Below are 21,604 nucleotides of genomic sequence, written 5' to 3' on the forward strand. Positions count from 1 at the left end.
CTGCTTCCCAATCTGCTCCTCGATATCCCTGTTACTTTTGGGTGGCCTATAAAAAACCCCCAGTAAAGTTATTGACCCCTTCCTGTTCCTAACCTTCACCAACAGAGACTCCGTAGACAATCCCTCCATAGCATCCAATTTTTCTGCAGCCGTGACACTATCTCTGATCAACAGTGCCACGCCCCCACCTCTTTTGCCTCCCTCCCTGTCCTTTCTGAAACGTCTAAAACCCAGCACTCGAAGTAACCATTCCTATCCCTGAGCCATCCAGGTCTCTGTAATGGCCATCACATCATATCTCCAAGTACTGTGCCACGCTCTAAGCTCATCCGCTTTGTTCACAACACTCCTTGCGCTAAAATAGACACATCTCAAACCTTCAGTCTGAGCGCTTCCCTCCTCTATCACCTGCCTATCCTCCCTCTGTCTATTAAGTAAATAAAACAAGCAGTGCATAAAAAAAACAAATAAAATAGTAGTGAGGTAGTGTTCATGGGTTCAATGTCCATTTTGGAATTGGATGGCAGAGGAGAAGAAGCTGTTCCTGAATCGCTGAGTGTGTGCCTTCAGACTACTGTACCTCCTTCCTAATGGTAATAATGAGAAGAGGGCATGTCTTGGGTGGTTGGGTTCCTTAATGATGGACAGCACCTTCCTAAGGCACTGCTCCTACAAGATGTCATGGATACTTCAGAGGCTAGTACCCATGATGGAGCTGATTAATTTTACAAGTTTCTGCAACTTACTTTGATCTTGTGCAGTAGCAACCCCTCTCCATGTCAGACGGTGATTGCAACCAGTCAGAAAATACAGAGAATGGGATAAAATGTAACTTGTTCATGTTATACTTACAACCCCCAAAAAATTCATGTCAGAGTTTCAAAATTCATCCCCAGGAGCAGCTCCTTCAGCCCGGTAGATCCATGTACCCGTCCAGGCACAGAACATGAAACATATCAACAGGACCTGTTGTGCTGAACTAATTAAATAATAACACCTATGTCGTTTGCCTGTGCAGGTTCCATAGCCCTCTATTTTCTGAATAGCCATGTGCCTGTCCAAGAGCCTCCTAAATGCCTATCATACCTGATCTCTACCACCACCCCTGGCAACATATTCCAAGCACCTACTACTCTCTATGTAAAAAGCAAACTTGCCCCACACATCTCATTTGATTTTCAACACCCACATCTTACATGTTTGCCCTCTAGTATTAGAGAATTTGACCCTCGGAAAAAGATACCGGCTATCCACTTTGTCTATGCTTCTCATAATTTTAAGACATTGTGTAGGCCTCTCCTCAGTGTCCACTGCTCCAGAGAACACAACCTAAGTTTGCCCAAGGTCTCTGTATAGCAGCATCCTGGCAAACATATTCTGAATCCTCTCCATAGCCTCTACATCCTTCCCATAATGGGGTGACCAGAAATGAATGCAATATTTCAGATGCGGTCTCACCAGAGTTTTATAAAATTGCAATGTGACTGTGACTTTGACTCTTGACAACACAAGCGATGCAGAAGGAACTCAGCTGACCAGGCAGCATCTATGGAAGAGAGTACAGTCACCGTTTCGGGACAAGAACCTTCACCCGAAACATCGACTGTACACTTTTTCATAGATGACGCCTTGCCTGCTGACTTCCTCCAGCAATGTATGTGTGTTGCTTGGATTTCCAAAATCTGCAGATTTTCTCTTGTTTATGACTCTTGAACTCAATCCATAAGACCCTAAGACATAGAACAACATTAGGCAATCTGGCCTAATTCCAAACTGTTGCAAGAAACATAAGGTTGCTTTAGTAGGTAGTTTTAACTTTCCACAAATTAACTGGGACTCCCATTCTGTAAGAGAATTAGATGGGATAGCGTTTATCAAATGTGTTCAGGTAACTTTCCTTAATATATGTAGAAGTCTCAACAACAGAGTGCATGATAATTGATCTGCTATTAGGGAGTGAGACACGCAGGTTCTAGAGGTTTGTGTAGGGGAACTCTTTGCATCTAGTGATCACAATGCCATTAGTTTCAAAGTAAATATGCAAAAAGATAGGTCTGGTCCATGAGTTGAGATTCTAAATTGGAGAATGGCCAATTTTGATGGTATCAGAAAGGATCTGGCAAGTGTGGACTGGGACAAGCTGTTTTCTGCCAAAGGTGTATTTGGTAAGTGGGAGACCTTCAAAAGTGACATTTTGAGAGTACACATCTTATATATGCCTATCAGAATAAAAGGTTACAGGTGTAGAAGATGACAGGTTTTCAAGAGATATCAAGGCCCTGGTTCAGGAAAAAAAAGGAGATGCATAGCTGGTTTAAGCAGATAGGAAATAATGGGGTGCTTATAGAGTATAAGACATGCAGAAGTACACTTAAAAAAGAAATCATGAAGGCTAAAAGAAAGCATGAGGTTGTCCTAGCAGACAAGGTGAAGGAGAATCCTAAGGGATCCTACAGATAAGTTAAGAGAAAAAGGATTGCAAGGACAAAATTGGTCCTCGGGATGGTAATCCATGTGTGGAGACAAAAGAGATGGGGGTGACCTTAAATAAAATTTCTGCATCTGTATTTACTCAGGAGACAAACACAGAGTCTATAGAAGTGAGGCAAAGCGGTATGAACTTCATGGACACTATACAGATTATAGAAGAGGAGGTGTCTGCTGTCCTGAAGCAAATCAGGGTGGGTAAATCCTCAGGTCCTGACAAAGTGTTTCCTCAGGCCCTGTGGGAAGCAAATGCAGAAATTGCCAGGGCCTAGCAATGATATTTAATTGATCCTTAGCAACAGGTGTGGTACCAGAGATTGGAGGATAGCTAATGTTGTTCCTCTGTTCAAGAAAAGCTCTAAAAATAAACCAGGAAATTATAGGCCTGTGAGCCTGACATCTGTAGTGGGAAAGTTATTGGAAAGTATTCTGAGGGACCAGATATATAAGCATTTAGGTTGATATGGGCTGACTAAGGATAGTCGGTATGACTTCTAAGGATAGTAGGTCCTGCCTAACTAATCTTATAGATTTCTTTGAAGAAGTTATGAGGAAAGTTTGTGAAGGCAAGGCAGTAAATGTTGTCTATCTGGACCTTAGTAAGATATCTGACAAGGTCCCACATGGGAGGTTGGTCAAAAATGTTCAGTCGCTTGGCATTCAAGATGAGGTGGTAGGTTGGATTAGACATTAATTTGTGGGAAAAACCAGAGAGTGGTTGTAGATGGTTAGCTCTCTGATTGGAGGTCTTTGACTAGTGGAGTGCTGCAAGGACTGGTGCTGGGTCCGTTGTTGTTTGTCATCTATATCAATGATCTGAATGATAACAGTTCAACTGGATCAGAAAATTTGCAGATAACACCAAGATTGGGGGTATAATGGACAGTGAGGAAGGCGATCGTGGCTTGCAGAGGGATCTGTATCAGCTAGAAAAAAGGGCTGAAAAATAGCAGCTGGAATTTAATGCAGATAAGTATGAGGTGTTGCACTTTGGTAGGACCAACCAAGGTAGGTCTTACACAGTGAATGATAGGGCAACGAGGAGTGTGGTAGAACAAAGGGATCTGGGAATACAGGTCCGTCATTTGTTGAAAGTGGTGTCACTGGTAGATAAGGTCATAAAAATAGCTTTTGGCACATTGGCCTTCGTAAATAAAAACACTGAGTGCAGGAGATGGGATGTCATGTTGAAGTTGTATAAGACATTGGAGAGGTCTAATTTGGAGCATTGTGTGCAGTTTTGGTCACCTACCTACAGGAATGACGTAAAGCACTTTGAAGGAGTACAGAGAACATATACAAGGATGTTGCTGGGTATGGAGGGCCTGAGTTGTAAGGATATGTTTGGACTTTATTCCTTGGAATATAGTAGATTAACAGGAGATTTGATAGCAGTATATAAAATGATGAGGGGTATGGATAGGGTAAATGCAAGCAGGCTTTCTCTTCTGTGGTTGGGTGGGACCACAACTAGAGGCCATGGTTTAAGGACGAAAGGTGAAAAGTTTAAGGGGAGTATGAGGGAAAACTTCTTCATGCAGAGGGTCATGATAGTGTTGAATGAGCTGCCAACAGAAGTGGTACATTCAAGCTTGATTTCAATATTTAAAAGAAGTTTGGACAAGAACATGGATAGTAGGGTATGGTTCTGAGGCAAGTTGATGGGAGTATGCAGTTTAAGTGGTTGGGCACATACTAGATGAGCCGAAAGACTTGTTTCTGTACTGTATTTTTCTATGACTCTATGGCCATCGAGTCTGGTCCACCATTCAATCACGGCTGATTTATTATCCCTCTCAAACTCATTCTCCTACCTACTTCCTGTAACCTTTGATGACTTAGTAATCTAGAATCTATCAATGTCCATTTTAAATGTATCTAATTCCTCAACCAATAAAGTCAAGCATTCCACGTCCCTCTTTATCACCCTGTGAACTTGTGTGGCTGTTTTCAGGAAGCTATAAACTTGGGCCCCAAGATCCTTCTATAGATTAATGCACTTAAGTATTCTACTATTGACTGTATACTTTCCCTTTACATTTTATCACCCAAACTGAAACCCCTCACATTGCTTGGATTAAACACAAACTATAATTTCTCTGTCTATGTCTACAACTGATCTACATCCTGCTGTACAAATCCCATTTATTCACACTTGATCTGTAATCTTCTTAGACCTGGTTATTAAGTGTTCATCTAGATATTGCTTAAATGGTGAAAATGATTTTCCTTAAATCCCTTCTAATCCTCTTACCCTTTACCCAAAAATCCACGTCCTTTCTTTTTAGCCACCTTTGTCATAGGGGAAAGATTCCTATTATTTCTCTTATCTAAGCCCTTCATATATTTTTTCCCTCTTACTATATGCACCTTCAACTCCCATCTCCGCAAAAAAAAAAAATAAAAGCAAACCTAGTCTCCAGTCTCCCCTCATAACTGAAAGAATATATTCCAGGCAACATCCCAGTGAATTTCCTCTGCACCCTCTCCAGTGCAATAACATCATTCGTAGAGCTTAGTAGCCAGAACTATACACGTTATCCAAGGTCAGGCCTGAACAACATTTTATCAAGTTTTACCAGAACCTCCTTGTTCTTATATTTTACATGCTCAATAATGATGGCCAGTATCTGATAAACATATTGACCACTCTGTCTAGCTGTGCTGCCACCTTCAGGGATCCTTATGTTTCACTGTGTCCCTCTGTTCCTCATTTTTGCCTTGGACATACTATAAATTGCTTCACCTCACACTTATCAGTATTAAGTTCTCTGCCTGTTTCAGCAACTGATCATTATCATCAATTTTCATGTCATTTGCAAATTTCCTTACATTCATGTCTAAATTATTAATGTTCTGTAAACAAACAATAGGTGTCCCTACACTGATGCCCTTGCTGTACCATTGGTCTAGTCTTTCAATCAGTAAAACAAACCTTCACCATTACCATCTGCCTCTTATTGCCATGCCAATTTTAGCCACAATTTGCCCTGGATGCTATGAGCTTTAATTTTCTGGACCAGTCTCCCATGTGTACTTATCAAAGTACTAGCTGAAGTCCAACTACACTGTTCTGAGTAATGTTGTCCTCAGTTTAGGATCTCTTCCTAACAAAACAATGCTTAAAACTTAAAATACTCTTGGTGTTTCTAAGTTCATATCACCAAGCCCTTAGAATTTTTCTAATAGCTTCCCTTGCACTGACACTAGATTCACGGGCCTGGCTTATCCCTCCTGTTCCAGCAGAATCAGGGTTTACTCTTTAAAGCATTAACTGCAGGAGGGCATCCAATAGTATGATAGCAAGTTAAATCTAAACTTTAAGAGAGGGATTTTGAAGCAGGCAAACATGGGTCGAATTGTAACAAAGGTGGTTTTAGACTGAAGGATATAATCTGAAGCTCAACCTGGTGTCACATTTTGCAATTAATCTCAGTAGAAATAAGCAATTTGATAGCTGGCACAGACTCAGTGGGCTGAAGGGCCTGTTTTAGCACTATATCTCTCTCTCTGACTCTAATATAGCTGGTTTAGTTTCTACAATTAAGGGAAAATAGAGTTAGTGGCAGAGAATGGAGATTGTAGAGGAGGTAAAGCAAATCAGCTTTGATCTACTGTAATTGTAATGGTCACACAGTCTAATTTAAGACAGGAAATAAGGTCAACATTTAATGCACCTCCCTAATTTTGCTTAACATTGTAACTGTCAACCCAGCCATTCTAGCTCTGGAAATTCCTTCCTAAACCATGCAACCTCTCCTCTTCTACATTATCGCTATCTTGTTGTTAGAACATTTAGACATTTGTCTTCTTCTTTATCATTTGGTGTCACAATTTGTTTGATAATGTCATACATCTTGCAATGTTTAATAATGTTTAGTGGACTGTATAAGTACGAATTGTCAATATTGGGATGGTGAGGTAAGGAACTGCAAGTATGCAGATTAAACATTTGATTCCCTGCTTCTTGCCCACTTCTTGTGGACATAAGAGATGCTGATATCAGAGAAGGGAATAAAAAAGATTCTTCAAACCAGTTTTGTGAAGAATCTAAGCTCAGCCCACATCTTACTTTTCATTCAATAATCAAAAACTGCTTATATGTTAAATAAAAACTCTCACATTTTTCTTCAATGACAATAGATATGACACTTGCATCTCCTTCATTGTTGTATACTATTGGTTCATACGGTGCTTGCAGCACCATACTCCTTGGCTGCTTATCAGAATACAACTATAGTTCTATCCACTGGCTCTTTATTAATAGCCTTGCAATTTTTTCTCTATTTTGGAGAACCTGTACAAGTTAAAAAGGTTTCTTTATGGTCAAATCCAACTTTTATGTGTAAAACATCAGTTTACACCTGTGCCAATTTTGACATGGTAGATTTCACCTGTACCTGTAAATTCGATAGGGTAATCAAATGATGCAGTGACTTGTCTGAAGGAAACCGGTGAATCTGAGCAACTAATATAGATTGACTCTGAAGAATAAAGTCAACATTTCCTCCAAGAGAATCTGAAATCCTGAAGGAAATGACAAAAGTTTACCTTTGAGATCAAGATTTCTGGCTCCAACTGTATTTTGAGTGATGAGTTTGGAGTTGATTTTCACAGTGTGCAAGTTGTTTGTGTCCCTTGAAATCAGCACATTGTGCCACTTATTGTCATTCAGTGGTTTGTCAGAGTTGCCCTTAATGAGGGAAGGACCAGTTCCTAAATCAAATACGTAATGTAGGTATCTGTGAGGGAGGAAAAAATAAAAACAAGTTAGTGCTCAATTCACTCATTTCAGTAATGTGACTCAGTTTAAATATTCTTTCAAATTCAAACTGAAATCAGTATTCTCCTAATTAATACAATTATCAAGATTCATCACACAGAACAATTTTGCTATATACACCATAAACCGGGACAATTTGTAACAGTTTTAAAATGTGTTTAACTTTAATTTAATGACAAAAAGTTCATGTATAATTTCCCAAAATACTTCATAGCAAACTTGAAAAGAAACTGAGATTTTGCATATCCATTTGAAATTCAAAAACTGCAATCATACCCTTTAACAAGTTCAATTACAATGAAATCATTGCCATCTCCACTATTGAAGAGTATCAGGCCATCTGCTGATGTCGTCTTGAACTGGAAGAACAGATGCATGGAGGTGTAAGCCTGCAAAGTGGACAGTGCAACGTAGCTGGATTTTGTCTTGAAGGTCACAGGATCAGCGATGATACTTTTTAAACCAAATCTAGCATTGAGTTCACAGTAGTCAATATCACCATTTTTGCACAGGTCAATATAAGGCATTCCATTAAACATGAGGCTCTGTAAATGGCCGATGAAATTTGAAGGGACATTTGACATGTATCTCCTTTCAGTCACTATGCCTGTTTCAATATTGTGGAACTCCAGCCGAGTGTGATCTCCTGTCATTTGATCTAAAATAAAAACAACAATATAAAAAGTATAAAGTAAAATAAAATGTCTTTATAATAGGCACGTGAAATATATGTTGAACATTTTCTGTTTAAATTCTATTGCCTTCGCATCACTCTACTCATTTATCTCCCTCTATTTGTTTTCATAGATCTTTTCCTCTCAGTAGGTGTGTCAGTTGGATGCTGACATAGAAATACTAGTTTTAACAAAATGGAAGATAAGGATTCCTTTCAGTGTTCCCACCCAACCTATTTCTTTTTGTGCAAGCTTTGAAAGTATCCAGCAGGTGGCTGTATGCATACACATTTGCTGCAGAACATGAAAAAAACATTTCTAATATTGTTCTTCAGCATTTGAAAAATACACCTTATTTTCCACCATTATGTAAAACATGGGTGTATTTGATCTTTTGTTAGTGTTAAGTGTTTACTATAATATTCCTGTCACTGTGGGGAACAATAGATTCAATAAGCTTTGTATTTTTCTCCTTCTTTCCAGAACACATTTTATTCTACTGAAAATCACTCAATCCATTTGACTGAACAAAGAGTAGAATATGACTGGCCACAATTGGAAAGAGGCAAACTCGTATGGAATAAATTTTCATTAATCAGCAATTTCTCTTTTGAACTTTAATCTGACAGAAATGATACAGATTTGTGCGACTGTATGCATAACAAATCAAACTGAAAATGTTTGAATTATTTCATTTATTATTTCAATGACTTGATATCAGTCTAAAATGAAAATAAATTCTCACAGATATAAGCATTTAATTTGCTGTTTAATATATATTTCTTGTTAATGTTAAAAGAAATGCCTGGGTTGCTTTAATGAGGTACTGTCAAATCATATAATGTTACCTTGCCTTGTTACTTTGCACTTAATTTTCAATCAGGATCTAAACTTTGTAAGATTTGTTCTTCAGAACTAAAATTTACACTAACTGATCTCATAATTGTTCACATATGTTTCAATGGAAATGAGAAAGACATGGAAGGATACAAGAGTCCTTGGTGAAAAGTAAAATTCAGCTGATTTGTACAGAACAAATAGACATTCAGTAACTCAGATCTGGCAGCAAAGATTTTTAATCAGATTCCTCTTTCATTGAATGGTATTTCAATGGCTGAAAAGCACTTTATATTCCATATCTGTGAATGCCTCCAAAGTTTAGCATCAAGTGCAATTGCTTGATACCAATGCAATTTGAGCAGTATGAAAATCTGATGGAAAGGGAGATCTACATCACATGGGAACATACATGTAGCTTACTAATCTATAATGAATGAAATTGCAGCGGGGCTGCATTTAAGAGGAGGAAGTTCATTCATTATGTGTCATGTCATATGATGTTAGTGATCGTGGTCTTTCCATGACTATGATTGCTCTTGGCAAATTTTTGTACAGAAATGGTTTGCTATTGCTTTCTTATGGGCAGTGTCTTTACAAGATGGGTGACCTCAACCATTATCAATACTTCTCAGAGATTGTCTGCCTACCTGGCATCAGTGGTTGCATAACCAGGACATGATATGCACCAGCTGCTGATACAACCTGCTCCCATGGCTTCCTGATCGGTTGGGCTAAGATGATCCTACACCTCGCCCAAGGGTGATCTGAAAGCTCAATGAGGGAAGGAGCAACTTACATCTCCTTTGGTTGAGAGGTATCTCCACGCCAGCACCCGAGGAGGAAGAGATGACAAATAAAAGACACAAATGGATCTTTGGAGTTCTCACTGCAAGGAGGGTAAGATATAGCCTAATAGGAATAACGGTCTTTAATTAAATATAGGGTTCATTTGAGCTTTTGAAAGGCACCATGTATGAACTTAGCTTCTGCAAGTCAAAAGATCAGCCGCAGAATTCCAATTTAAATTCCAGCTGCCAAAATTAAAAGATTGTCAACACTCAGATCTTGCTGTGGGATGGAAGTAAGTCAAACATTTAGTTGACAGATTATAAGAAAATCATTGAGAAAATCATCTGCCTGTGTCAGCCTCTTCTTTCTTTTTGTTTGTGAATGGCAGCACAGATGTATGAAAAGCACTGGAGGTCAGTGAGGTCAAATATTAGTGACTTACATGCGAATGTCACCTCAAATGTGTCAATTCTCCAGCAACACAACACATGGTAAGATGAGGGTCATGAGTTGCAGAGCATTGCTGGATAATTGCATTGCTCTACCATTAGTCTCAAACTGGTGACACCAGGGAAACTGGAGAAACATGAAATTTAGGATGAAAATAAGGGGCTCCTCAATTATGTGAGTTATGCTTTTAATGACATTTAGTTTCTCTAACTTTGAAGATTTTGAACAGGACCGAGTGAAATAAGACTACCCCAGTCCCAAAAGAAATAAATAGTTATGAAATGACTTCGTTTATCCAAATTTGAAATTGTTCCTTTGTTACTTTTCTTTTATGTCTTACTTTTCTTCTTAATCCACATTTCTCTCTCTATTTTTATATATTCTCCTCCTCCTGCAATTGACCGAACTAGAATTCATTGTATATCATTCTTCATTCCTCTGCATTCCAAATCCCCGCTCAGCATTTGTTCTGCTCATTTGTTCCGGATTTTGCTGAAAGTTCTTCAACAGCCTGCATTCTCAAATAAACAGCTTAATAACTGTCCTAATTTGACCCAGGAATGTGCTTCATATGAATTGCGCTGGGACTAGTGTCTTGATGAATCACATGAATTGTGTTGTAAGCTAAGCAGGGATGGGAAGAGCTCCAAGAACAGAATGTCTAATAGATCAAGAGGGAGAGAGAGAACAGGATTGTGCAGGCAAATTGATAAGCAAAGTATGACTTGCCAGGGTACGAAATTTAAAGAAAGTTATGCTGCTCAAAGAAAATCCAGAGTTAGTGAAAATGTTGAAATATCATGCAATACTCAGTAAGAACACACATAAAACACTGGAGGAACTCAGCAGGTCAGGCAGCATCTGTGGAAAGGAATGAACAGTCAATGCTTTGGGCCAGGACCCTTCATCAGGACTGGAAAGGATTGCCACAGAAGCCTGAATAAAAAGGTGGGAAAAGAGAAGAAGTACATGCTAGGAGGTGACAGCTGAAGTCAAGTGATTAGGACAGGGTGGATAAAGTGAGAAGCAGTCCTTCCAGGTGAAGCAACAGTTCACCTGTGAACCTGTTAGGGTTGTCTACTATACTGGGTGCTCTCAGTGCGGCCTCCTCTACGTTGCAGGCACCCGACATAGAATGGGGCACCCCTTTATCAAGCACCTTCGCTCCATCTTCAAGAAGCAGGACTTCCTCGCGGTCACTCACATTCTGACATGTCAGTCCATGGCCTCCTGTATACCATGATGAGGCCACTCTCAGTTTGGAGGAGCAACACCTCATATTCCATCTGGGTCGTCTTCAACCTGATGGCATGAACATCAATTTCTCTAACCACCCCCCCTTCCGGCTCCCTTCTTACCTCTTCTCTTCTCCTCACCTGCCTATCATCTCCACATGGAGCTCCTCCTCCTTTCCTTTCTCCCATGGTCCACCCTCTTGTTTCTCTTCAGCCTTTTCCACCTGTCGCCTCCCAGCTTCTCACTTCAATCCCACCCCTTCACTACCCACCTGGCTTCAGCAATCACATTCTAGCTTGTACTCCTTCCCCCTACCCCAGCTTCCTTCCTCTTTCCTTTCCAGTCCTGATAAGGTGTTTCAAGCCTAAACATTGACTGTTTATTCCTTTCCTCCAGAATTTGTATGCGTTACTCTGGATTTTTTGCATCTGTAGAATATCTTGTGTTTAAAGTTTAATAGTCCTTGTTTGAATGCACATGGCATAGGCAAAATGATAGATGAGTTGATAGAACAGGTAGCAATATACATGGAAGATTTAACAGCCATTATAGAGATACGATTGCAGGGTGACTAGGTCTGGGTGCTCAATATTCCTCAAGAACATACCTAAAAGGAAAGCGGGTGGGGTGGGGTGGCTAAAGTTGTTGATCATGAAAAGTATTAGCACAGTGTTGAGATGCGAAATAGAGGCAGTGGATATTAATGCAGAATGGGTCTGGGTTGAAATCTTAAATAACAGGAGAGAGAAAATATGGGTGGGAGTTGTCCAGATTCCCAAGATCATAAGTATGGAAATATCCAGGACAGGGGTGGCAAATCTGTGGTATAAGTACACAAGATGGCACATGGCAATCTGTGTTTCAAATAACTTACAATGGCAAAATTAACAGTATTTTCATCAATATATTCATGTGAATCATTGTTTTCAATGATGAACTTGGTGAAGTCTAATTATATGAGTAGACCTACTGATGAAACTAGTGCTATGTGTATAGCTCTCAAAACAACCAAATACAAACCAGATATAAAATATTTGTCACCATCAGTGCAGCAACAGAAGTCTCACTAAGAGTAAAGCATATTTATTTTCCTACCCTTGATCTTTTATGAATATGCATCAAAGTTTATAACCACACCTTCACATTTCTTATGTTATATATAATGGACAATAAAATATTATTTAGAAATCATGTTTTTAAATTATCTTTTTAAAAGATGTTTAACAGATTTTGTAAAATGTTATGTTTGTTTCAATTTGTCTCTTATACTTTCAATTAATATCAGAACAATAAATACACATAAAAAGCAAACACTCATTCTTTTTCCTTAAAATACCCATAATTATTGTTACTAATTCATTAATCAATGATAATTTCTGCTCATAATTCCCATTGCATTCAAGAGGATTTTTTTTACTAGATTATTATTAATTTGGGCATATGCTCTCAAAAAAGGCTTGCCACCCCTGATCTTGGCTATATTTGAAGAGAACTGCAATTGTTGTGGGAGATTTTAATCTATATATTGACTGAATGAACCAAACTGGCAAGAGTATCAGGGAAGAATTTGTTGATGTGCATCAGGAATTGTTCCTTAGAACAGCACAGAAGAAAAAACATATCTGAAATACACTAATTTAGATTTGGTCAGGAGCATTGAAGAAGGATCAATAAGAAATCTTGTGGTTAAAAATCTCCTCGGGGACAGCGACCACAATATGATAGAATTCCGGATGCAGTCTGAGAATGAACACCACAGGACCAAAATCACTATCTTCATTTGGACTGAAGGTAATTATAATGGCGGCAGAATCGTTCAAAATGAACTTAAAAAATAAGCTAAGAGTCAGGTCAATTGATGAACTTCATCAAATATATAAACAACTGATCCAATCACAACCAGGGAAACTCTGCAGATGTTAGAAGTCCAAGCAACACACACAAAATGCTGGAGAAACTCAGCAGGTCATGCAGAATCTATGGAGAAGAGTACAGTCGACATCCTTCATCAGGACTGGAAGAAAAGAAGTTGACTAGTCAGAGAAAGAAGGTGGGGGGAGTGGAGGAAAACACAAGGTGAAATCAGGAAGGGGTGAAATAAAGAGCTGGGAAATTGATTGGTGAAAAAGATACAGGACTGGAGAAGGGGGATTATGATAAGAGACGACAGAAGGCCATGGAAGAAAGAAAAAGGGGAGAAGCACCAGAGGGAGGTGATGGGCAGGTAAGAAGATAAGGTGAGAGAGGGAATGGGTGAAGAGGGAGAGGGGACATTACCAGAAGTTTGAGAATTCGATGTTCATGTCATCCAGTTGATAACTACTCAAATGGAATACAAAGTGTTGCTCCTCCAACTTGAACATGGCCTCATCGTGACAGCAGAGGAGGCCATAAGCAGACATTTTGGAATGCGAATGGCAAGTGGAATTAAAATGGGTGGCCACCGGGAGATCTTGTTTTTTTCTGGAGGATGGAGTGCAGGTGCTCGGTGAAATGGCCTCCCAATCTATGTCCGGTCTTACTGATATAAGGAAGTCCACACCGGGACCACCAGATACAGTAGATGACCCCAACAGACTCACAGGTGAAGTGTCACCTCACTTGGAAAGATTGTTTGGTACCCTGAGTGGTAGTGAGGGAGTAAGTGTAGGGGCAAGAGTCAGGAGGGAGATCAGCGGGGAGAGGGGACACACGAATAGACGATGGAGTCACATACGTAACGATCCCTGTGGAAAACAAAAATTGGATTGGGGGAGATGAGCTTGGTGGAGGGATCCCGCTGGAGATGGCGTAAGTTCTGGAGAATTATCTGCTGGACACAAAGGCTGGAGGGGTGGTAGGTTGGTAGGTGAGGACAAGGGGAACCCTATCCCTGGTGGGGTGGCAGCTGATTGGGGTGAGGGCAGATCACTGGTTCATTACTCTAAGCAGGAATTTATCCCAATTACAGTAGTGAGAGGGATACCATGGGAAAAAAAAAGCAGCAAACTGTTCTTAGAATTGGGATGCAGAACACATAAAAGGAGCAAAACAAACACATAGTAGTTCTGATATTTAAAGACAAACAAGGTGGCTATTGTAAATGTGGGACCTCTAAAGAATGAGGCAGGTGATTTAATAACAGGATGCAAAAATGCAGATGCGTTAGATCAATTTTTTACATCAATCTTCACTGTGGAGGATGCCACAAACATCCTTAAGGTCATAGATCTTTCAAATTTCAGGAGAGACATGTAAAAATCCATAAGGGTTACAGTATTATCTCTTTATCATCATTTCAGAGGATTATCATTTCTGATGATCTGTCCTGGGTCCAACATGTGGGGGCAATCACTAAGAAAGCACGGCATCACCTCTACTTTCTTTGGAGTTTACAAAGATTCAGCATGTCATCTAAAACTTTGACAAACTTCCTTAGATACACAGTAGAGAATATACTGACTGGTTGTATCACTACCTGGTATGGAAGCACCAATGCCTTTGAATGGAAAAGCTGACAAAAAGTAGTGGATACTGCCCCAGCCCTCCCCATCATTGAGCACATCTACTTGAAGAGCTTTCGCAAGAAATTATCATCCATCTTCAAGGACGTCTACATTCCAGGCATGCTCTTTCTTTGTGACTGCCATCAGGAAGGATTAAAATGGCGGTAGAGTAGTTCAAAATGGACTTGGAAAATAAGCTAAGAGTCAGGTCAATTGATGAACTTCATCAAATATACAAACAACTGATCCAACTACAAACAAGAGAAAGAAACTCTGCAGATGTTGGAGATCCAAAATACACACACAAAATGCTGGAGGAACTCAGCAGGTCATGCAGAATCCGTGAAAAAGAGTACGGTCGACGTTTCAGGCTGAGATCCTCCAAGAAATTTTGTCCTTCTTCACGGACCTTTCCAGGCATGCTCTTTCTTTGCCTCTGCCATCAAGAAGGAAGTACAGGAGCCTTTGGTCCCACACCAAGTTCACGAACAGTTATTACGCCTCAAATATCAGGCTCTTTAACCAGAGTTGATAACTTCACTCACTCCAACATTGAACTGAGTCCCCAATCTATGTACTCATTTTCAAGGACTCTACAACTCATGTTCTCAATATTATTAGTATTTTGCGTTTTTCTTTATGTATTTGCACTATTTGTTGTCTTTTGCACATTGGATGTTTGGCTGTCTTTGTGTGCAGTTTTTCATTGATTTAATTTTGCTTCATTGTATTTATGGTGAACGCCCACAAGAAAATAAATCTCAGGGTAGTGTATGGTGACATATGTCTACTTTGATAATAAAATTTACTTTGAAATTTGAACTATAGAGCTCACAATGTTAAAGGTAGACAAATAACAGGACCCAATAGCTGCATACAACTGAATTGCTGCAGAGATAGTGAATTCATTGCATGAATTTTCAAAGGCTGCTAAATTCCAGGAGCTGACTCCTTGTTCAAGTCATGGAGGAAGACAGATGGAAGCGCCTCACTGGCTTAATATCTATGATTGGCAAGAAGATGCTAGTCAATACTCAAAGAGGACATAGCTAATCTTTTAGAATAACTGAATAAAATTAACCAAAACAATATGGCTTAATGAAATATAAATCATGTCTGAAAAGTTTGCTGTAATTCTTTGAGAATGTGACAGGGAGAGTTGATAGAGAGTAATCTGTAGGTGTCATGTATTTAGACTTCCATAAGCTATCTGGCAAAATGACACATAAAAGACTAGTGCCCAAGAGCCCAAGGTATTGTGCTAGCATGTGTTGAAAACTGGTAGTCATATAGAAAATAGTTAGAATAAATACACTCTATTCAGTCTGGGAGTATGTATCTCATGCATACACAGGAATCAGTTCTTGGATCTCAATAACCTGTAGGCGATAACAAAATATGAGATTTCCAAGTGCCTATGAGATAAGTATAGGTAGTAGTGGCATGGTGCAATGCGGACATCATAATTCTGCAACAGGTTAGGTAAAGACCTGTCAAATTGTGTTTAATGTAGGGAAATTTAATATCATTCATTTCAGTAAAAGTTTAAAAAGATGGATTTTATCTACATGTAAAGACAGACTACAAGTGAGTGAAATTTAGACAGAGATAAGTGTTCTACTACTTTTCGGCTTGGAACTAAAGATCTTATATCCCTGTTGTAAACATTTCCTGTGATACAAATATCCTACTTCCAAGATCTGGAAGATAGATAAATATTTCAAAGATCAAGGAATTGAGAGTTGAGGGGAACTGGCAGAGAAGAAGATTGAGGCCAGTGCAGATTAGTCATGATTAAATAAACAGCTGGGGCAGGATTGTGGTTCCTGCTCGTATTTCCTTTGTTCTTTTGCACCAGTTGATGTTTTGACCAGGGAATTTTTTAAAACTTCTGAGGACAATATCTTTCAGATATCCCTGGACGAGAAGACACTGGCACATGGAATTTCAGCCTCTATTTTCGAAACTGGATGAAGTACAATTTTCCTTCTGCCAGTTTGCCTACATCAGGGGCAGGGAGGTACTGCCAGTACTCCTCCTCTTTTCAATGGAAATGTGGCTTGTCACTGAGCCAGTGATCTTCTTGAGTGTTTGTAAGCTGGTCCTTCGTTTTCCCACTGCAGTCAGGAACCTCTCAGCCTCTGCATCAGTATCACTGTCAGTGGTCCGTACTCTGCTGAAATTTTCTGGCATGTTCACACTGCTGAGGTTGAGTGAAATCTCTGAAAGGAATGAAATTTGGGTGTGAAGCAAACCGGGGGAACTACATTTAATTTTCATTTTTTTTTTTCTGCATCCTATAATAGAGATTAGTAGAATGTTGCATCTGTTCACCAGAGACACTGTGCCCTCCAGGGCTGGCAGGAAGAGCACTGGGTGTGTTCATTCAACATTCAGGCATAAGATAAGCTGCCCACTCTTCCCTTTCATTCAATGAACGCTCTAGAGTCTGGAGACTGTCCAGACCAAAGGCACTATCCAATAGGAAAATGAGATGAAATGTTAATGAAGATCACACTTCCATTTTCCACCTGAATCCTCACTAATCCACAGATATCACTTTGCTGTATCCTTGCACAACATGCAATTTATTTTTCACAAACTGACTAATTCTTGCCAATTTCTATTGATGTTCTGTAATCTTCTACTCCCATTCAGTCTATTACATTGAACAACAAGTGTGTCTCCCTGTGCAAAGCAAACAAATGACAGGAGGAACATATCAAGTAATGCAATGGTGGGACTGAGATAATTGCAGTGCAGAGCTGCCCACAATTATGAAGGCCACTTGGTTATCCCCAGGCCATTAATCATCACTGAACAAGCTGTGACGGCTGCATGACAAATGACTTGTAGTCATGAAATAATTTTAGGAATTTGGATCTTAGTTTAATTACAACATTGAACAAGATGGCAAAAATTGCTTGGATAGATGCCTAACAGAGCACTTCTTAAGTTGCAATGCAATGAAAAAGAGATTCCCTTTCTTGCCACTACATAATATCCTACTGCACTACAAATTTTCAAATGCTGTCAAATAGTTGTTCAAGTTACCATAGTGCTTAAAATTATGATTGGGATTCAGTTTAGTTAAGTTTTGGACTTGATTACTTCATTTAAAAATTATAATTTTGAAATAAAAGTAACATATTTCATAAAAAAAAGTTTTCAGCCATTTAAATAACTATGTAAATGATTAAACAAGACCAGAAACACACTGTTATTACTACTTGACTTGAAAAGCCATATTTTTCTTGTGAGAGGTACAACAGAGGACTTCAATACAGACGTAAGCCAGAGCCAACCACATGGTCTCTTTACAGCACATACAAAATGCTGGTGGAATTCAGCAAGTCGGACAGTGTCTTTGGAGTCCTACTGGAGGACCTCTGCCCAAAATGTACAAGAAGGGCCAGAGTTGCCGCTAGTTCCTGAGGAGCACAGAGGAGCACTTGTAGTAATAGACTAAGACAACTGTGCTGCTCTAAAGAGCGCTATATGAGGTCATTCTTATCCTCAGCTATTAGGTTCTATTATGAGTCAACCTATAGCTGGGAAAGTGATGACCCCCTCTTGTTAGACTGTTGGAGGTAATTTATTTTTTATTCTTTCTACTTCTCTTCAAATATTTATATCTGTGCACTCGTAATGCTACTGTGAGTCTGTAATTTCTTTTGAGATCATTAGAGTTTCTATCTATCCATTTATCTATTCATCGCTCTCTGCTGAACCACAAGAAGTTTGACAGGATAAGAGACGCTTTGCTCAGTGACCTGAATTATGGCTTTGAATTGTGATAATAATAGCCCAGAGAAGGTAAGGGGACTTTCTAGTTCAAGGTTTGTACATAAAGGAGGGAGGACACCAGATGTGTAAAACTGATTACAGAATTATTTTGGAAAATATTAAAGAGTAAAAAACACACAAGGATATTTGTATCTTCCACCCAGATGGTGAACTTCCACCCAGATGGTGAATTGAAGTACTGCATGACTGCCAGCAACAATATAACAGGAACAGTCATTTGCACATGGTGATGGATCTTTTACAAGAACATTTCTCCTCTCAATTATGACCGACTCTGGTCTTGATTGATTGATTTATTGTTGTGAGGAAGTATCAGTGTGTTTGGAATACATAAAGGATGTGAACACTAGCAATATCCCAGTTCTAATGATGAAGAATATGCTACAGAACCACCTGAGCCTGAAGCCAAACTCTTCCAGAAAGTGTACAACACTGGCATTTGCCTGATAATATGGAATTTTGCCCAGGAATGACGTCACCATTTCAGTCAATTACAATCCATCTGTTTACTTTCATTCAGCACAATTGTAGAAGTAGCTGCAGACGCTGCTTTCTAGTGGCAATTGCTCAACAATAATTCATTCAATGGCACTCATTTCTGCTTATTCCAGTTCAAGGGCAGCACGGTAGCCTAGTGGTAAGCACAACATTTTACAGTATCAGCAACCCGGGTTCAATTCCTACCACTGTCTGTAAGGACTTTGTACATTCTCCCTGTGACCACCTGGGCTTCCTCCAGATGCTCCAGTTTCCTCCCACAGTCCTAAGACTTACAGGTTAGTAGGTCATTGTGAAGTGTCCTGTGATGAGGCTAGGGTTAAATCGGGGGTTAAGGGGTGGGTCGGCTTGAAGGACCAGAAGGCTGCTGTATCCCAATAAATAAATAAAAATTCCTTTGATCAAAACCTGGACAAAAGATTTCCATATATAAGGTGAAATGAGAACAGTGGGACTCAATATCAAAATGTGATATCGACAGCCTTTATAAATTTGAAATGAGTCAAAATTGGGGACTATATCCACTATTAACCTGAGCTACACCTAGCACAAAGGAAGCTACAAGTGCTACTGGACATCAGTGAGTTCAGGTTAAGGACATTGGACGTGTCTAGTCTGGTTCATCAATGGCCTCACTTCATTCTAATGTCAGAACTGAGATGCTCCCAGCTTCAATTCTAGTTGTATCTCATTAGATAATGAAGTAGTTGGCTCTCTTATGGACAAAGACCAGCAGAACTTATAGCCAGAGGCAGACACCTGGCATCAATATTATTTCCCACTTGAAGTGGGAATGATGACTAATTTCAATCAGAGAAAGTCCAGCTACCCCCTAAGATTTATAATGATTTCCATTGTCAAATTAACAAGAACTAACAACCAGAGGTTCACAGTTGGGCAGAATCTGAGAACATTTCAAATTCTGTTCATGTTTTTGTTCAATTGCATAAGAAATAAATATACTATGCTGCTGAACAGCAGGGCTGAATAAAAGAGTTCATGTATAGCTCATTAATAGAGCACTGACAGGGGCAGAAAATAGGAACTGGAAAATACACTGATGTTCTCTTCTTCATCATCGGAATTAATTAATTCACTATAATTAATGAAGAAAATATTTTAATCCATCAAAATCCTTTCAGGATCCTGGAGCATTCTAAATACTTAAAAACTCATTAAATAACTTCAATAGCTGTTATTGTGCAGAAATTTCACAAGAACTTTTTAACTGGAAGTATTAAAATTTTTAATTTGAAACCTGCTTATGATGCCTAAAGAATTCTCTTGTTCTTCCACTTGTTTTAAATTTCATCTAGGAGTTCCTAAAATGTAACTGTAAATAAGTATCTGTAAACTATCAATGACATAGTTCATTACTTCACCAATAACTGCATGCCCACATTGTTAACTATTAAGATTTTATAAATTAAGTTCACTACAGTCTTCCAAGTATTTCCAACTTCATGAGACAATTCCAAGTGAACTTGGCTGTTTTCAGTGACCAGGCATCATTCATCCTAATAGTAACTGCTTCCCTCAGCCTCCTTCTCTATCTCTAGAACATTTTAGTTGGCTCTAAATAAGTCACCATCATGCAGTGCACAGCAGGACAATCCTTCCTAATATGAGTTGAGTTATTCTGGGAGGCTGAATGTGCCTGTGGGTGAGGAGGTGGTGATTCTCTGTAGTTGCAGACAATTAGTCATTCTGAGTAAGGTTCTTGCTGCTCCTTCAGGTCTCACCAAGGGAAGCCTTTGTTTTACATTAAACAGCGCCCTTCTCCTATTTACCATTATCCCGGAGCAGAACATCAATAATAATTGGTCCTCTGAGGATCCAGGAAAATCCCAGGAATTGATGATCTGTTTGGCTAATTTACATAATGTGTGGCATTAAAATAGGGAACCATACAAATTGAACAGAGAGAGAAAAAAAACTGTCATCTCAGGCCATTTTAACTGCATGCTACAATAACACTGTCTGTTGTTTTCTGAGCTGCCTTCCTGGTCCTTCCATACAAAATAACTAATTACAAACTTCCTCCCCTCCCCCTAACTTCTTACTCTGACTTCTCATCTCTTTTCTCCAGTCCTGATGGAGGGTCTCTGCTCAAAGGTCAACTGTTCATTCTTTTCCATGCATGCTGCCTGCCCTGCTGAGTTCCTCCAGCATATTGTGTGTATTTATTAAGAATAACTCTATTAAACAGAACTCTATTAAAGCTGGAAATTAAAGGGTCAATTCTAGAAAGCCCAAAAAGAATCAATGTGTCATCATTTAGATTAAGAAAACTGGAGCATCATATCAACTCCTGACAAAAAAAATATATGACAGCATTGATAGATGTGGCTATCAAAACATTTGCCAATTAAAAATGGCTTGGGAACAGTATGGAGGATGAGTACATCATCTGGAGTAAAAGAAATCAATGATCATGGAATTGGTTTAAATTACCCAAAGGTATTTCATTAAAATTAATCTGTGAATCTAAAGCCTAAAATACATAGCCTACAAAATTTGATTCCATAGGACATGCAGTTTGGTGTTAGGGATGC

The 21,604-nt window shown here is 39.2% G+C and overlaps 1 protein-coding gene across 1 annotated transcript in view; it reads right to left on the minus strand.

Moving 5' to 3' along the window:
- Window positions 1-21,604, minus strand: part of nrxn1a (neurexin 1a) — a 1,764,001-nt gene that overhangs the window by 763,517 nt on the left and 978,880 nt on the right. Inside the window, exons 15-16 of the mRNA XM_072265192.1 lie at window positions 7,547-7,928; window positions 7,039-7,229 (exon numbers count right to left, since the gene is read on the minus strand). Of these exons, the coding sequence (XP_072121293.1) occupies window positions 7,039-7,229; window positions 7,547-7,928 (573 nt within the window). The remainder of the gene's footprint in view (window positions 1-7,038; window positions 7,230-7,546; window positions 7,929-21,604) is intronic.

Source organism: Mobula birostris, chromosome 8 (assembly GCF_030028105.1).
Source record: "Mobula birostris isolate sMobBir1 chromosome 8, sMobBir1.hap1, whole genome shotgun sequence".
NCBI classification, from domain to species: Eukaryota; Metazoa; Chordata; class Chondrichthyes; order Myliobatiformes; family Myliobatidae; genus Mobula; species Mobula birostris.